The sequence below is a fragment of the Crocodylus porosus genome, unplaced genomic scaffold (assembly GCF_001723895.1).
Source record: "Crocodylus porosus isolate Cpor-Errol unplaced genomic scaffold, CroPor_comp1, whole genome shotgun sequence".
Classification (NCBI taxonomy): Eukaryota; Metazoa; Chordata; order Crocodylia; family Crocodylidae; genus Crocodylus; species Crocodylus porosus.
Genome location: NW_017728918.1, coordinates 33677432 through 33694924, shown reverse-complemented (window position 1 = coordinate 33694924; position 17493 = coordinate 33677432). Strand labels below are relative to the sequence as shown.

The window sequence follows — 17493 nt, the reverse complement described above, 5'->3', positions numbered from 1 at the left end:
CTATGAGGACAGGCTACGGGACCTGAACCTGTTCAGCCTCCAAAAGAGAAGGCTGAGGGGGGATCTTGTGGCCTGTTATAAACTAGTCAGAGGGGATCAGCAGGCACTGGGGGAGTCCCTGTTCCCCCAAGCACCACCAGGAGTGACCAGGAATAACGGTCACAAGCTGACAGAGGGTAGGTTTAGGTTAGATATCAGGAGGCGCTACTTCATAGTCAGGGCGGCTAGGGCCTGGAACCAGCTTCCAAGGGATGTAGTACAGGCTCCTACCCTGGGGGTTTTTAAGAGGAGGTTAGATGAACACCTTGCTGGGTTCGTTTGACCCCAGTACTCTTTCCTGCCATGGCAGGGGGTCGGACTAGATGATCTGTTCAGGTCCCTTCCGACCTTAGAAACTATGAAACTATGAATCGCAGCATGTATGTCAGTCTTATCAAGATGATAAGGTTTTTGAACTTGTAGTTTCCACTTTCTTATTGTAAAATTATCTTGAATTGTTCTCTGAATTATTTGTATTAAATATCCATATGTCAGTAGCATCTGCAACTAGGTTTCAACAAGTGAAACCCTGATTATGCCACACATTATACAAGCGTGGTATAGATGTGGCCTTCCCTATAGGCTTTTCAGCCTTTAAGCTGCTCTAGGTTGAAGTTTGGGGCAGTTTTACCATATGTCACCATAACTGCCATTGGTCTAAAAACACTAATTCCCAAGGGTTCTGTAATTCCATGAAAATTGCAGCTTCCTTTTTTTTTGTTGTTGTTTTAAAAGAAGCAAAATTCTTAGTTCTGATGATTGTGAAGAACAAGCTTTAAAATGTTAATCCTAAATGGCTCAACATAAGCCAAAAGGATAATAAAAATAATCTAGAATTTATTACTTTGAAAAAAATCAACTTCTGATTTTAAGCCAATTTCTTAATTCTATTTTGGGAACTAGTGAAGCCTTACAGATAATTTTTGAATGTATAATATTGCCAATGCTGAGACTGTGTCATCTTGAATTGTTTTGGTTTTGTATTCCTTACATCGACACTGTTTTTCTACAGTTCACCTGTAAACATCTTCACACCAGGGGATTGTGGATTCGATTCCCTGCTTTGCAAACAGATTTTCTTCATGACGCGATGAGTAGAGACAGAAAGTTAGCCATGTTAATCTGAAATTAGACAGAAGGCAAAGAATGTTGTTGTCTGTAAGGGAGCACTTCTAAGGTGCCACTCTGTCCTGTTTTCTTCATGACATCAGGAAATTTATTTTCATCAAGATCTACAAAGGTATTTAGGCACCTAGTTCCCATTGAAGCTTAATTAGGCCTTAGTGCCTGACTCAGTTTCCCTCTATAAAATACTGGCAGTCCTTGAGGACAGTCATAACTGAAGAATATATACTTTATCTTTCTGTTTCCCAGATATCTACCCATAAGCAATCTCAAAATCTCTGTCAAGAAGAATTGCCACCATTTCTTTCTCAATCTGAATAAAGTTCTTTTCCTTTGTCATTGCTATAGACATGCATCCCAAGAGGCTATCATTTTACAAAGCTTGTATCTTCTGAGATGATAGGCTACTTTAGTCCAAAACTTCCTGTTTTAATTCCAAAGATCTTTTCACTTTGAAATGCGCAGACAAACAGCACAATTACTATGAAGTAAATTACTGTGGATTTTACTTTGTGAAAAGGTGTGGATGCACAATCTGATCTCCCAAGCTCTCTGCCTGTAATAGGCACTGTTATTGCACCTGGCTACTAAGTGTCAGGGGAGCTGATTCACACTGAACAAGAGGGGAACCCAAGATGAAATTGACTACTGGTATGTAGTTACTCCAGTTCGCTCTATAGTAAAAGTGGCATGCATCATAACTCTTCTCATCCATGTTCCATTTTTAGTCTCTTCAGACAGTATTCAAAATGAAGTGTTTAGTTGTAATAACTTAGGGTTGCACGAATGATCCATGAATCAGCATAAAGGTATCTCTAAGTTTCTAACCCTCTTTGGGCACCTATACACGTACATCAAGGTTGTTCTGAAGCACTGTAATTAGAGTGCATTGGAGCAGACTCGCTTAATTAAGTCTGCTAGAGTGTGGTAATTACTGCGCTCTACCAAGCTCCAAGGTCATGTGTATCGGTATCCCCAAACTGAAAAATGGTGGTGGGTGTGCTTTAACTAAAGCTCCAAGAACCACTTTTAATTAAAGCTTTGGGATCCACTCTAATTAAAATGCCTCCCTCCACCCCTTCCCCACCTCCCAGAGCACATGTATAAAAGCCCTTTATCACTAAGTATCTCTTCTAAGCAACTGACCCAGTTCAATTTGAATTGATCTTTGTGCCTAGTTTTTTTAAGGTGATTTTCTTTCACATGTTGTGGAACTGATCAATATAATCCCAGATCTGCACATCATCAACAATGATTTCTAGTCTATTCAGAACATCAAAGATTTGATATATCTTTAGCATACAACAAGTCCTGTTCTTCTGATAATAGGAATCCTTCCAGGTTGTGTCATGATCTGTGTGTCTGGTTCTTCGGAGAGAGAAAACTGCCCAGTCAAATTATTTGAAGCATAAGCCCAAGGCTAAAACTCTCAAAATGTATTAGTTCATATCTAAACAACATGTTTAAATCTGTGAAGAAATTAATATATCAGTAACTATCACTATATACTAGTCAAGAACTATAAAAACAGGATTTGTTATTGTTCAGTTGCTATTGTACGGGCCTTGCTATTGCATGATCGCAGAAGTCCTTTGTATGAATATATTGTATGTCCTTTTCCCCATTTAGCTATCTGTAACTAATTTTCAAGGAAGGCTCTTGTGCATTCCATATAAAGTTTTATCCTATAGTGATTTTTTTTCTGTTATAATCAGAGGGAATTAGTAAAGAAGAATATGATATTTGTGTATAACACAGTAAGTAAAATGAACATAATTTTTATTGCAAATTAGATGTGGGCTTTAAATTTTTACTAAAATAAATGCATTTAATGTCAGACAAATAATGAAGTTAAAGCACAAGCAGGGTACCCACAATTTCTGTTATACTTTTAATTGCATATTTCAATTTCTTTCTTAAACTTAGAGTTTCCAAAACCATTTTATTGCTATACCTTATTAGGGTTTTTTTTTTTTTAAAGAACACAGGCACAGATACATATTCATGCTTTCTGCACTGTATGATCTGATAGACTGTGCGTACTGATTCTCATTTATTCTGCACAGGCTCCATCATCACCTTCCTCACCCATAGCTAATGAACCAAAATATGAGAAGCGCTGGCTAGACACCTTATCAGTTCCTCTCTCGATGGCTCGAATCTCAAGGTACAAAGCTGGAACAGATAAATTAAGGTTTGTAATTTGAAAGGGGAAGAATTACATTTAATAATGGCACCTATTTTTTTTTCTATAAAGGTGTTCGATATGTGAGGATTTTTTTGACTTGAGAAACTAAAGTGTTTTAATTCCTATTATTAATCCAACATTGCCTCTTGTCATTTGAGATTTATGAATGCATAGTGGCTACTGAAGGTAATGTAAAAATATCAATAAGCATTGTTCCTAATAATGGATTAAGGAAGCATATTTTATCTTGGGGCTTCAGTTGCAACATCAACTAATTTAAAGGTTGAGCTTGATTTTATCTGAGTTCAAATTTCTTTAAAGATTTTTTTTACAGTTCCCTCAGTGTAGTTAAACAAAATACTTATGAAAATCTGCTTTTGAATGTTTCTTATAGCCACCCTTCAGACAATAAGAACTTACTGTAATACCTTTAGCACTTCGTTCCATACTATGCCCTTAAGGAAACTCATGCTAAGGCAGCAAAAAGATTTGTTTGCTTCAAAAGCACAACATATTGAAAGCTGTAATTTTCAAACATAGAGTTCCCTTTCCTATTGGAGCACTAATCTGTGATTCAAAAAACTGCCACCTTCTCCACACGTACGTTCCTCCTTTTTTTTGTTATGACTGTCTCTATCAGCTTAGGATACTGTAATGGATACTCCACTAAGTATTTGTGTAGTGAACTACATTAGTTCAATGGCAGCTGGACAACAAAAATAACCAGGCAAGATGCCAAGAAGGTTTCTAACTAGCCCACAACACTAGTAAATAATGTACCTGGAAAATATTTTGCAATATATTATTCAGTGCAAGTCAACTTACCTTTTGTAACCTTTTACATCTGATGGAGATCTACCGCCAGCTCCTACCCTGTTACCCTCGTCCAAGCACTGTTGCTGAGATATAACTGTACTCCACTCATTGAAGACACATGCTGATGTCAAAAAATCAGTGTTCAGAGGAAACTGGCCACCCTTGTATGGACCAAGTACACAGTTCTTTGCCTGCACATCTAGACACAAATTGTTCTGACCTATTGAAGGAAGGACTAAATAAGAAGTCTAGGATTCTATTCTGTCTTTGAGATGTGTAAGTTATTTCACATACTTTCCTGGAATGATTACTTAACAAAAAATTTATCAACAACATCAGGAGCAGGGGCCATAACTCAGTTTTAACCTTCCACCAAGGGAGGAAAGTACCTGAATCAGGGTCTATTGTTAATTTTTTCCTTCTGGCCCCAGTTAATTTTAAATTCCTTTCCACACAGTGGCCCAGATTCAATAGGAGGGATGGAAAACTCCCTTGACCCTCCTCGACACATAGCCTAGTTGTTAAGGCACTTTCCAGGGAAGTGGGAGATATGAATTCAAACTCTCTCTGACTGGAAGTGGACAACCCAAGAAATCCACTTCCCAAGAAATATCCCAAATGGTAGGTTTGCTCTTTGCAATTTCTTCTTCTCTCCTTTTCTTCTCTTTTTTGTTAGTCAGTTCAAGTAGACATCTCTCCAAGCTGAGTTAACATTACAGACATGTAGGACACGTATGTATCTGCCTGATGAACAAAATAGGAGGTCTGACTCCCTCCTATGGAGTTGTATAAAACTTTATGTTGCCGAAGTGGGGCAATTATGCATCTGCAGTGTGGAATAGGTTCAGCATATTAGACTACATATTGAGGGAATGGGAAAGCTGTTTGTTTCTATTGGAATAGGATCACATTCCTCAGTTGAGTTTCATACATTTTGGACCTAGTGGTGGTATTTTCTTGTCGTGATTAGCTCCAGTGTTTGATTAGCTCTGCCAGCTATGGCATCACATTAGTGGCTCATGTTCATTTTGTTGTCTATCATGACACCCAGCACTAGTTGTGGTGCTGGATAGCCAAGCCTGTAAGTGTTGTGGGTTACTTCTCCCCAGATGGAGCACATAGCATTTCTCTGTATTAAAGAACATCAGGTTGAGGTCCGCCCACCTCACAAGCCTGTCCAGATTGACCTGTAGTGCCAGCCTGTCCTGGAGCATGACCATGCTCCCCCATAGTTTGGTGTCATTGGCAAACTTTGCCAGTTCACATTTAATACCCAAATCCAAATAATTGATGAACACATTGGAGAGCACTGGTCTGAGTACTAAGCCCTGAGGGACACCACTAGTTACCTCCCACCATGATGACTCTGGCCTGTCTATCAGTACTCTCCGGGTCCTATAATGGAGCCAGTTTCCTAGCCACTGGACCATAAAGGAGTTGAGGCCACATTTTTTCCAATTTAACCATGAGAACATCATGGGAGACCAGGTCAAAGGCCTTTTTGAAATCCAAGCATACAACATCAACCTTATTTCCTCTATCCAGGTGACGAGTTACCAGATTGTAGAAGGAGATGAGGTTGGTTTGGCATGACCTGCCCATAATGAAGCCATGTTGGCTATCCTTTAGAATACTACCTTCTGTTAGCCTGCTAGTGATGGACTCTTTGATAATTTTGTTTAGAATTTTACCCAGGATTGAGGTCAAACCGATTGGCCTGTAATTCTTAGGGTCCTCCTTTTCTCCTTTCTTATAGATAGGCACAACATCGGCCTTCTTCCAGTGTTCTGGGACCTCTCCTGAGCACCACAAATCTTCAAATAACTTGGCCATAGGTTGCACAATGGCATTGGCCAGTTCTTTTAGCATTCTCAGGTGTAGTTCATCTGGTCCTGCTGACTTGTAGATATTTAGTCTTTGTAGGTAGTCTCCCACAAGATCTATGCCAACTATGGGAGTGTGGTTGTTCCCACCATGATCATCCTGCATCCTGTTAAGCAGGCTAGCACCCTTGGATAGTGGTATACCAACATGAAGTATTTATTCAGGGGTTCAGTTTTGTCCAGAGTGTCGGTTATCAGATGTCCCTTTTCAATCATCAGGGGCCCTATGCTTCCCTTTTTTTTTTCTTTTCCTACTCTCTACATATATAAAGAGGGACTTTTTGTTGTCCTTTATTTAAGTCACCAGTTTGTATTCTGTGCTTTTGCTGTCCTGATCAGCTTCCTACAGGTGTGGGTGATTGCTTTGTACTCTTCTTTGGTAGCTATTCCTAACTTTCATTCCTTGTAGGCTTCTCTTCTTAATTTCAGGAGGTCCATGACTTGCCTACTAAGCTGGGGGGTCTCCCAGCCCTTTTATACCAAAAGCCAGTTCCCAAAAAGCAAAACTTTAAATACCATTTTCAAGCCATCAGACACCAATAGATTCTCCAAGGTTTGAGAGAAACTTAGAGCCATGAAGTTTTGAGTTAGTGGGCAGAGGACCCAGAGACCATGAGCTATGAGTTACATCAACTAGATGTCAGTTAGTGTCTGAATAGTCCTCCCATTATTCCACACAACACTGCTCTTCACCCCTCCCCTGCCCCCCACCTCAACCTCCATAGGGCATCTGGCTACTTTGGTACTGCTCAGTGCTCAGATGGGGAGAGTGCCCCTGCTTCTGCTTAGCAATTACTTGGCCAATTCACATTAGCAGAGCATGGAATTGATGGACATTCTGTGATATTAAGTGATCATTCTGCAGTAGCTGTTTTTCCTCATTCAGCAATCGGCAAGTGTTTACAGGGAAAAGCATACCCACCCATCCACCCACCAACATCCCAGTGTTTGAAGGTGGTGAATTGAAATTATTTAAGCAGCTTTCTTGTGAAAGCCTTGTTAAAGCTTCAGCCTGAGTCTAAGACATTGGGCAGCCCCAACAATACCTAGCCCTCTGGGACAGGATTGCCATCTGTCTGTATATTTATAGACAATCTGTAGGAGAGGGAGCAGGAGGGGAGCTAAAGATACTTTTCTGTTAAATGTATAAAATAAATAAGAGTAAAAAACAAATAAAACATTAACTTAATTGAATATCCATCATCAGAATGAGACAGCATGCAAGTGTTGAAGGAGAGACAAAGCAAGTAGCGGACCACTGGGGTATGGGCAGCAGGGTATAAAACCATTGCTGCAGCCAATTAAAACTTTATTTGTCACCTCTTTATCACTTATGTTAGTGTTATGTATAAAAATGGCAGCTAATTAAAAAGTGATAATCACAAGATAAGTTTCTGAATTTTAGCTATGGTTATAGTGACATGTCCATCTGCTAGTATATCCTGCTCCTCTGGGAGATGGATGATGGCTCCCACTTGGAGAAGAGAAAGGGTGCCAAGAAGTATATCACTGGCCCCCTGACAGGGGATGGCACCCCCTCTCACAGATCCCAGTGAGCTACGAGAAGGGGCGAGGGCTTTCTACATGGTGCTCTTCTCTCCAGTCAAACTGTCACAAACACCTACCAGGTCCTATGGAAGGGACTGCCACAGATCCTCATGGGTGACCACAACTGGCTGGAGAGTACTGTCACCTTGCCTGAGCTTTCAGATGCCCTCCACCTGATACCTACCAACAAAGCGCTGGGCATCAGTTGGCTAACTGTGAAGTTCTGCTGTGCTGTTTGGGACATCCTCAGCCTAGACCTCACCACAGTTTGGGCAGAGTCCAAAAGGAACAGGGAACTCCCCTGTCATGCAGAAGAGCTCTCAGGACCCTGATGCCCATTGGTGTATTACTTTTGTTTTTTATATTCAATCAGTGTCTTTATGTTTACTGGTCTTTGAAGCACCACATCACTGCTTCTATAACCCTACAATCCTGTATGGATACACAGGTTTTCAGAAGAAACTCCATAATGATACAAAAAGACTTTTATTGCTTAATGAATGGGTTAGTTTTCCCGGTTTCTGGGTATGTATTAAGACACTAAGTATTTTTACAGCAGCTTCCTTTACAACTCAGAAATCAGCTTGTGATGGACATGGGTTTTTTCAGGCTGTTAATTAAGAAACTAGCATGCAGCTGATCGCTACAGGTAGTCCTCAACTTACAACATTTCGAGTTGCATTTCACGCTTACAACATTTATAAATTGACACCCAGTTTCAACTTTCTGACATCAGTTTCAACTTTACAATGCTTTATCCTATGCAACGCCATGCCAGCAACCAAGTTTGCTGCATTTCCCATCTCCCTGGAGAACATCTGTCCAAACTTCCTTGGACACTTTCTTTAAGAAAGCAGACAAGACTACAGAAGAAACTGTAGCCAAGACACCTGAGAAGACTGCAGCCAAGAATCAAGTCTAACCAAAAGCCCTTCAAAAAGTCCAGCAAAGTCATCTCAAAGAAGTCCTTCCAAATCGGTAGAATTGCTATTTACAATCTAAATACATTAATGTAGCTATATTACTTATCTATAATTGAACTGAGTACAAAATTCTGGGTTATTTTTGGTGAAAAAAGGGTGTCAGGCATTGGCTCAGGAACCAATCCCCCATTTATAAAATTGTTTCCTGTGGGAAAATTGTTTCCAAGTTACAGCATTTCGACTTAAGTTGTGGTTTTCAGGAACCAGTCGTGTCATAAGTCCGAGGACTGCCTATACTCAGAATGCAAGATCAGTGATGAAATACTGAGATCAGTAAATTCTAACAGCTGCCTTCCTCAGTCATATATTCCTACCACAGTATATTTTTTCTTACTTTTACAATATATGGGAGGTGTTATGGAAACAGATAACACAATTGTATTGTTTAAAACATCATTAGATTCTTTTATATTTATTTTTCTTGGATCATGGCTAAAACCTTTTTCTTCCAGAAAACGTTGTCATTCCAGGATTCTGCCTAGTAGATGATAATAGTTACATCATGATGGCTCTTGCTATCTCTGGTGAATAGAGTAGTAAAAACTCTACTGACTGTATATATGCCATAACTTTGATGTCTGAAACATTTTCAGTACACAGAGATCCATCAAATTGGTCATTCCTAAGGAGTTGCATTTGGCAGCTAGACTCAAGGAGTGGGATGCTTGTAAATATGAATCCACTTACTGTGCTAATTAGATTTTTTTCTTGTTATCCAGGTGCAATTAATAATTGCAATTAATTGAACAGTAATATTTGACTCAAAGGATTTGTAGAAGAGAGAATATTTTTTAAATCTCACAACCCACGTTAAAAACATTAGCAGAATTGCAAAAGATTCTTCGTTGTAACCATGGAGAGAAAACAAGGCAAGAAGTGGGGACTATGTACAGTGAGAATGGAGTAAAGGTTCTAGATATACATATGGTCCAACAACTAAATTAATAATTTTATTCAATTTTCAATAAGGATAATTACACACAACACTGCTTTTCACTCCAAAATGGAGGTAAAGGCAGGATGGCTAATGGAAATGAAGACTTGAGAATGAACCTTACTATAACTGAAATAGGAGCAAGTCTCAGTGAATTCAGTGTGATCACTTCAGGACTTGGTAATCATGATTTCAGAATTCTGAAACCCTTTTTATTCACATAACACATGCACCTCCCCACTTCCCCTTCTCCTCATGCACCCAAAATTAACCATCCAAATTTGGAGTGCGTGTCTTAAACAAGGAAACTGGTTTCTGCACTGGGATAGAGGTAGGGACACTAGAATGGCCTCGGGGGATCACCCACAGCTGAATACTTCAGACACATGGAGCAGGGGCAGAGTCCCCACATCAGTTTCACTACCCCTCCCCATGCTATGTGTTTAACCCTTTCACAGCCACTAATAAATTCAAGTTTTGAGCAGGTTAATGACAGTGGCTAAGAGAATTAAACCTGTAGCTGTTGGCAGAGCAGCAGGGGCAGGGGGAGTGACTATAGCAGGGTCATGATCACAGGGGTGCCTGTGATGCCCCCTGGTTGCCATGTGGCTTCTTCCCAGCTCACTCTAATGTTGCCCTCCCTTTATTACTTGCCTGCTGTGTCTTTTTTTTTATGGAGAGTTAAATGAGGGAGGCTGCCCATGGGACATAGAGTGAGTCCTTTATGAGTGAGTCATGTAATGTCCTTTACCAGGTCTCTCCTGGACCCACTGGTCTTGACCCAGATCGTGAATGTGATTGGCCCTCATCCTGCCTATAACCTTGCAAGGCAGCTGTATCCTTAAAAGAAAATTGCATGGCTCTGTTCTACCCCTGCACCATAGCCCAATCTTTGCAGGTGTTATCACTACCCCACTTCACATTCTCATCTTCTGTCTGGGCCCTCAGACCTCTTGGTCCCTTACCCAGCTTCTCCCTGAATTCTCGGATGCCTCATCCCAAATGTAACATGAAGTGGGGTTCAAAAAGAGATGGAGCTAGACTGTTCTCAGTGGTGGCAGATGGCAGAACAAGAAGCAATGGTCTGAAGTTGCAGCCAGGGAAGTTTAGGTTAGATATTAGGAAACATTTTTTTACTAGGAGGGTAGTAAAACACTGGAACAGGTTACCCAGAGAGGTGGTGGAATCTCCATCCTTGGAGGCTTTTAAACAAGACAAAGCTTTGGCTGGGAAGATCTAGTTGGAATGGTCCTGCTTTGAGCAGGGGGTTCGTCTAGATGACCTCCTGCCCTAATTCCAACCCTAATTTTCTATGATTCTGTGATAACCCCTGTTCTGGGCTCTTGGGTCCCAGGTTCCATAAGCAGCCCCTCACTGGGCCTGCAGACCCCTTGTTTCAGCTCTCAGCTCCTCTCCTGGGCTTGGAAACCCCCTAGTCTGGTCAGGCCCTTCTGGATCTGTATACCCAGGTCTCTAAAGTGAACATTGAGACTTCCCCAGCAGGGCTCAAGGTTAAACCCTGGTGCAACTAAATCAAAGCACCTGCATCCTCTAGCAGGCATCCAAACCCTTTCTAGGCTTAAGCTAAAACCAAGCCTACCTGTCTATAGATAGGAGCCCCTCTCTGCCTGGATGCATTCCCTATCTCCCGGTCTGCATTGTTTCTGATTTAGCTCTACTGTCAGTCCTGGTGCTCTGCCATCAGGAGCTCCTTCCTTCATAACTGCCAGGGCTAGACTTCCTGATTGGTGCAGGCTCTGGGCATATAGCTTCAGCATGGACCCACTTCTGGTTAGGTGAGTCCCTCATTGGCCCCCTTCACCACCTGCAAACAGCCTCTCCAGCTGTTTGCTTCCTTAAGGGAGCAAGCATGCTGTCATGCCCTACTGCAATGATACTGATGGGTCTTCAACCCTGCTCCATGGTGGTATGACATCTAGGAGTCTGGAAAAAAATCTTTCTTTCTTCAGTTTGCCTTCTTAAAACAAGATGCATATCTAATCAGGGTCTTGTGATATATGAATAGATATGGTACCTTGTGTGTAAAATATAGGTCTGGTATAAAGCATATTTGGTAAATTTATCTATTCACTTATCAAAAAACATATAATTGGAGATAGCACACATGTGGAACTAAAAAAAAACATTGCATGTAGCTATTGGCACATAAGCCTGCTCTCAGTACCGGGAAAAGCTTTTGAATATATATTATATGAATAATGAAATTTGTTCATGACATAAAGTTGGGAGATATCTGCAGTAAAAAGGAAGTAATACATATCATACAAGAGGAATTAGTTGATGTGAGAACTAGTGTAATAGATATGGGATGAAATTTAATCATGCAGATTAAAGTTTAGATTTACTAAAGTTCAGATTTAGTAAATAATAGCTATGTTTAGCTGTGATGCATCTAGCCCAAGGCGGGGGGGCTGTACTACTTAAGGATTTGGAGCTCTGTTTATTACATCCTCCTGCCTACCTGTCAGAAGTGAAGTATTAAGTAGGAAAATATTTTTCATTGAATGACTTGGGTATCATGGTGCCATGGAGGTTCTGTGGTTGGTACTGGATACAGATTGACTTCTGTAGGTAGTTTAAAACAGGGGTTGTCAACCAAGGGTATGCATGCCCCTGGGGATACTTAGGAAGGCACCAGGGAATATGTGGCACAGAGAAACGAGGGTACTTGGGATATCGCTGCTATCAATGCGTGCTGCCACTCCCTGCTGCCATACGCTGCCTGAAGCTGTGAGCCACTGCATGCCTGAGGTGGTGGCAGGTGGTGGTGGTGGTGGTGTGCAGCGGTGGTGTGTGGTGGTGGCAGGCAATGCATGGTGGCAGGAGCATCAGCACATGACAGCAGTGGCAGCAGTACCAGCATCCCCCACCCCAATCGACTAGCTGCCAGAGGTCCCCCCTCCCTCGTTTGTCAACCGGCTGCCAGTGGACCGCCCCCCCCCCCCTTTCCAGGGCGTACAGTGTAGGAGACGTACCCACCAGAATGGGTGCACTCCTTAAAAAAGGTTGAAAACCCCTGGTTTAAAGTATTGTTTGTTTTATGTGTCCTTGTGTTTGTCTGACCAATGGATGGCAAATGCTTTGGCATTTAACAACCTTGGAGACTGCTTCTTTTTTCTTCCATATGATTTTTTTCATCAAAAAGAGGAAAACAGTATGGTGTATGTTTAATTAAACTCTTAGTTGGTATTGGGAAAAGAGAAGCTACAGACTTGGTTTTGCAATATTTGTCTTTTGTTTAAAGTGTTTAAGAATGGGTTACATGCCTTTCAGTTACACATATATTAACATTTTAGCATAAAATAACAGGAGGTTCTGGTTCCTGTAAAGCATGTTTGCAGATTCTTGCAATCCTATGCAAGCAGCAAGATCTAGGACTTGTAGGGTTCACATGACTGCAAAGTCCAAAACAAGCTTTGTGAAAAAAGAAACAAGGATCTATGCAGCAGATCTGCTCTCCAGAAAGAGAGAGACCAGAGAAGAGACTAGATCCATTGTGGGTCTCTATAGTTTGAGAGACTGGCTGACTGACTGATTTCTGGGTAAATAAACTACCAGCATTGAGGGAATTTGAGACATAGCTCAAAACTGAGGAGAAATGGAGGCAGTGGCTACATTGTAATAGGAAAAGTTAAGAGATTGGTACTGAATTACTAATTCTTGGAGGTTACAGAGCATTTTGCTCCCTTTTCCTCATCAAAGAAATGAAGCAAAACACTTTATTTGAGTCAAAGCACTGGCAATTTATCTTGTATAACCATGCCTTACTAGTGTACCAGAAATGCAACCACCTTTGACAGCTAGGGCACTTCCTTCTGCATAGTACTATAACATATAACACATAAATCATTCAAATGATATCTGCAGCTCTGTAATTGTTCTGTTTTGAAGTAAAATGTTTCCTTACTTGTTGGCAAAGTATTTGACTAAATTCTTGTTTTGGAATCTGCAGTAATGTGTGCAGTCCAACTGTACCTGAAAACAAGAAAAATTATTTGAAAGGTTTCCTTGTTCTTTTCTGAAAAAAAAAATCTATTTATCTGTAGAATTAAAAGCCTTTCTTTAGTTTTCCCAGGTGATGTATTGCATTAGGATATTGACATCCTACTTCTCCAGTCATGCTTGTACTAGGAAATGACACACTTTGGCAAGCCTGAAACTGCACTGTGTTAGAATGTGGCATATTGTCAACAAAAGTAACAAAACGCAAAAATAAAATCCCTATTACATCCCTGGGACAGGGATAGGATCGTGATCATTCCTTGTTCTCAATTAATATGATTGAGGTCAGGGTGGACAGAGTCACCTAGGAGAGCACTAACACTGAGGTACATCAGAGCACCATGTCAGATGGGCAGCCTCCCTTAAACATTATTAACTTCAAAGACGTGGCGGGTGAGATTGTGAGGGTGCTTTTTATATCACATTGGCACGGTAGGGGGTGCTAGGGGAGTTCATGGCCACCCCTAGGACCCTGCGCTGTCACACCGTGCTAATGTGCAGTAGAATAAGTCTGCTGTCATTAGCGTCACAAAAAGTGTGTGTCGATGCTAATGTGAAGTAGCACTGATTATGGCACATTAAATTTAGTACCTGTAATTACTAATTCGCAGTAGCCTGTAATTACAAATACTAACCCTGGTGTACTGTAATTGCGGTGCATTAATGAACAGGCACGAAATACACTAGCTGATAAGACTTTTTCTAATGTCTAGGTTGATATACTACAGCAGTGACATTGGTAATTCAAAAATGCTGCATGTTAATCATTGTTTTTGGATGGTGATATTTTACTACTGGTCTTCTTGCTCATGCAGAAAATACATTAAATGTAACATTCACAGTGAATCACTTTTAAATTAAAGTAGATCAGATTTTAAAATATTCTAAAGATACTGTTTCTATATATTGTATTAAGAAGTGAGAGAGTTACTGTTCAGGGTACAGTGAGAGAATATGAGTCTACGTAATGGAATAAGGAAAGGAAAACATGGCCTGATTAACAGGAATAATGAACCCATCTGTTTATTAGGCCTAGAACTTATTGAATAATGAACAATCACATTTGCAAATATAGTTGTGACTAAATGGAATGATCTTGTTTGTAGTACCTACAGATCCCAGAGATCAAGGGTTCCATTTACCTGACAATCAGACAAAAACTATATTAATAGGACAACTCTTTTCTTTCTTCCTGACCACAACTTGAGTCATGTCTTGGCACAGAATTATTGAGAACTTCTAAGATGGAGCTACCCATTTCAAGAGTATTTCAGTTCTCTTGATGAGAGAGGAAAACTATTAGCAGCAGCAAGAGAACAGCTTATAGCAATGTAAAATAGTCTTTTGTTATAATTGAACTGATGTCCCTCTTGTCATTTCAGGAATTTATAGGGAAATGCTAATCCCTGTGTTCTAAGTACTTGTGGGGTTATCAAATACTACAGAGATAGGAGTCATAAGTATCTAAACAGATAGAATTACTCACTACAACAGTGATTAGTGTAATGTAACTAATACATTACGCTAACTAGTATAAACAAACCATAGTCTGACAACTGGTTGTTCAAACCATTCAATTAATGTAATGATGAATATGTTGTAGACATGCTAGTCTCATAAAGAAAAAAAGCATGGTTAAATTTGAAGTTAAATTGTTTTCAGAAAATGATTCATGTCAACCAGATCTTATTCTGAGCTGCTCCTCAGTGCCACCAGCTTCTTTGGGGGAATGCATCAGGGACAGCATCATCTTAGCAAAATCATGCCAGCTGATTTAACTCCTCTCTTCTTTCCCTCCCCCTGACCTTCAGAGGAAACTGTTGTGGCAGTCATGATTACTAGCATCTAGTAAGGAGAGGCCTTAAAAGGCACCTATGCCCTGTAAAGCTGATTGATTTCTGATGTAATTACAACATAGATTATATGAGGTTTACTATGGCTGTGATTCAGACTAATAAAGTTCATTTATTACAGACTGTAGACTGTCTTGCTGCCAATATGCCATCAGGGCATGAGATGACTCTGAATCTGAGCTGACTTCATAGTGACAGGACAGTCTGGTAATTATCAACTAGATCTAATTTTTACTAGCCATTTTATGGCCCCAGGGATACCTAGAGACACGTGTTACACTATGAGATTGAAGACACTGACCTATCGAGTCAGCCATAAAGCTATCATTAAGATAAATGCAGTGTTCCTACAAAGGATTAATTACAATACAACAGGATGATTTATTATTCAATGTTTTTGGCTCTCCAACACCTACCCATTGTGCTGAAGCAGCTATTAGGAAATAGCATGCGACTGTAATCGTCCTAATAATTCAGAAGAAACTATAAATAAATGCATTAAGACTTTTATAAAACGAAGGCTTATTTAACTTTGCCGACATCTATTTTGTCAGTTGATTCAGTAAGATGAATGAAACCAATCCTGTCTGGTTTTTCTACCACATCACTTATCACTTTTAATTTACTCAGTACTATACTCTCATACTTTCTGAATATGGATTAACAATTTTGTTTTGATTTATGAGCTCCAGTTCTCCAAAGGCTTCTTCACCTGGCTTTTATATCAACATTCCAGTTTTGCCCAGTGGGACTTCCCACACAACTAACATGAAACCTTCCTGCAACTGGGGCCTAGTTTGCATAACTGATATTTCTGTTACAGAACACTCACAGAGGTGCACGCTTGTATATTTCCATACCAACCACACAGTTCCATAACAGAGTGCAGTGATAGGCTACAAAATATACTGTCAGTTGTAGCAATTTGTGCTAGTTGTTGTTTTCTTAGGGAGAAAAGTAATTATATAGTTACAGTTTGACTATGCGGTGGCCGTCACTATTTATACTTCATTCGGTCACTTGACACAGCCACTTACACTTGATAGCCAACAATCCTTCCCTATTATCTTCCCTGTTCACTTTTCAGTCATGTCTTTGTGTGAAAAAGGTTAATTAGTCATGAGGACTGTAACTGAAATCACTCAAAATTAACAAAAGCATTAAATCCAAATGCTGAAGAAATGACCTAGTAGCAATCTGTCACTCTTCTCACCATGTGGAGCCTTCAGGAGCAGCTTGAGGGTAAAAAAAACCAGGCCTCTTATATTCCTGAGTAACAATGCTTGCAGTCATGAGAAGTAAAAGTTATCATCGTGGAGAAAAGGGCTGAAGCTAATGAAAGCGATAATAGACACAAAATAAAAATAATTGGCCAACTGAGGGACCAGTACATGATTTTTGTAGAGTTCCTCTTTCTGGCTACAAAACTTAGCCATCCAGGAAAAAGAAACAGCTTCAGAACACAAAAAATCAATTTAGGTATTGTGCCAAAGATAGCTTATGCCTGAAACCGGCAGTAATTGAATTAGTTAAATAAAGCAGCATATCAGCAATTAACAATAAAATCATGAAATGGTACAGGATACATATTTCCATCTTTAAAATTTTTCTTCACATCTGAAGCACCTCCATGCTTCCCTCTTAAAACATAAAAGGAATTTTACATTTCATATTCAGTGTATCCATACCTAAATGATTATACTTTCTCAGCCTAATCCTTCTGGCACACTTAAACAAGACCTGCTAATACGCCATGATAATGGGCACATCAGAAAAGGATAGAAGTATAGCTCTTGGAACCAATGATGTTTTCTCTTAATTAATTACTCAGTCATTCATTACAAGTCATACACAGTTGTTTGACATCTATTATAATTTATAGATAATTCTGGCCTTCCCATTCTACCTTTCAGATGTAGTAATCACAGTTGTCATTGGCAATGGTGATGAGGGCAGTGAGAACAGCTAGGAATTTCCCCTAGGTGTTGTCTTGTCAGTGAGCTAACACTTAGGCCTTGTATGGGCATTCAGCTTCTCCTGATAGAGCAATGACTCTCCCAGGAGAAACCATGAGCACTGTGGAATTCATTTGGAGATGCAT

At 40.1% G+C, this 17493-nt stretch overlaps 1 protein-coding gene across 1 annotated transcript in view; it reads left to right on the top strand.

Moving 5' to 3' along the window:
* SNTG2 (syntrophin gamma 2) overlaps positions 1-17493 on the top strand; it is a 294588-nt gene that overhangs the window by 152691 nt on the left and 124404 nt on the right. Inside the window, exon 9 of the mRNA XM_019538149.1 lies at positions 3231-3358. Coding sequence (XP_019393694.1) covers positions 3231-3358 — 128 coding nt within the window. The remainder of the gene's footprint in view (positions 1-3230; positions 3359-17493) is intronic.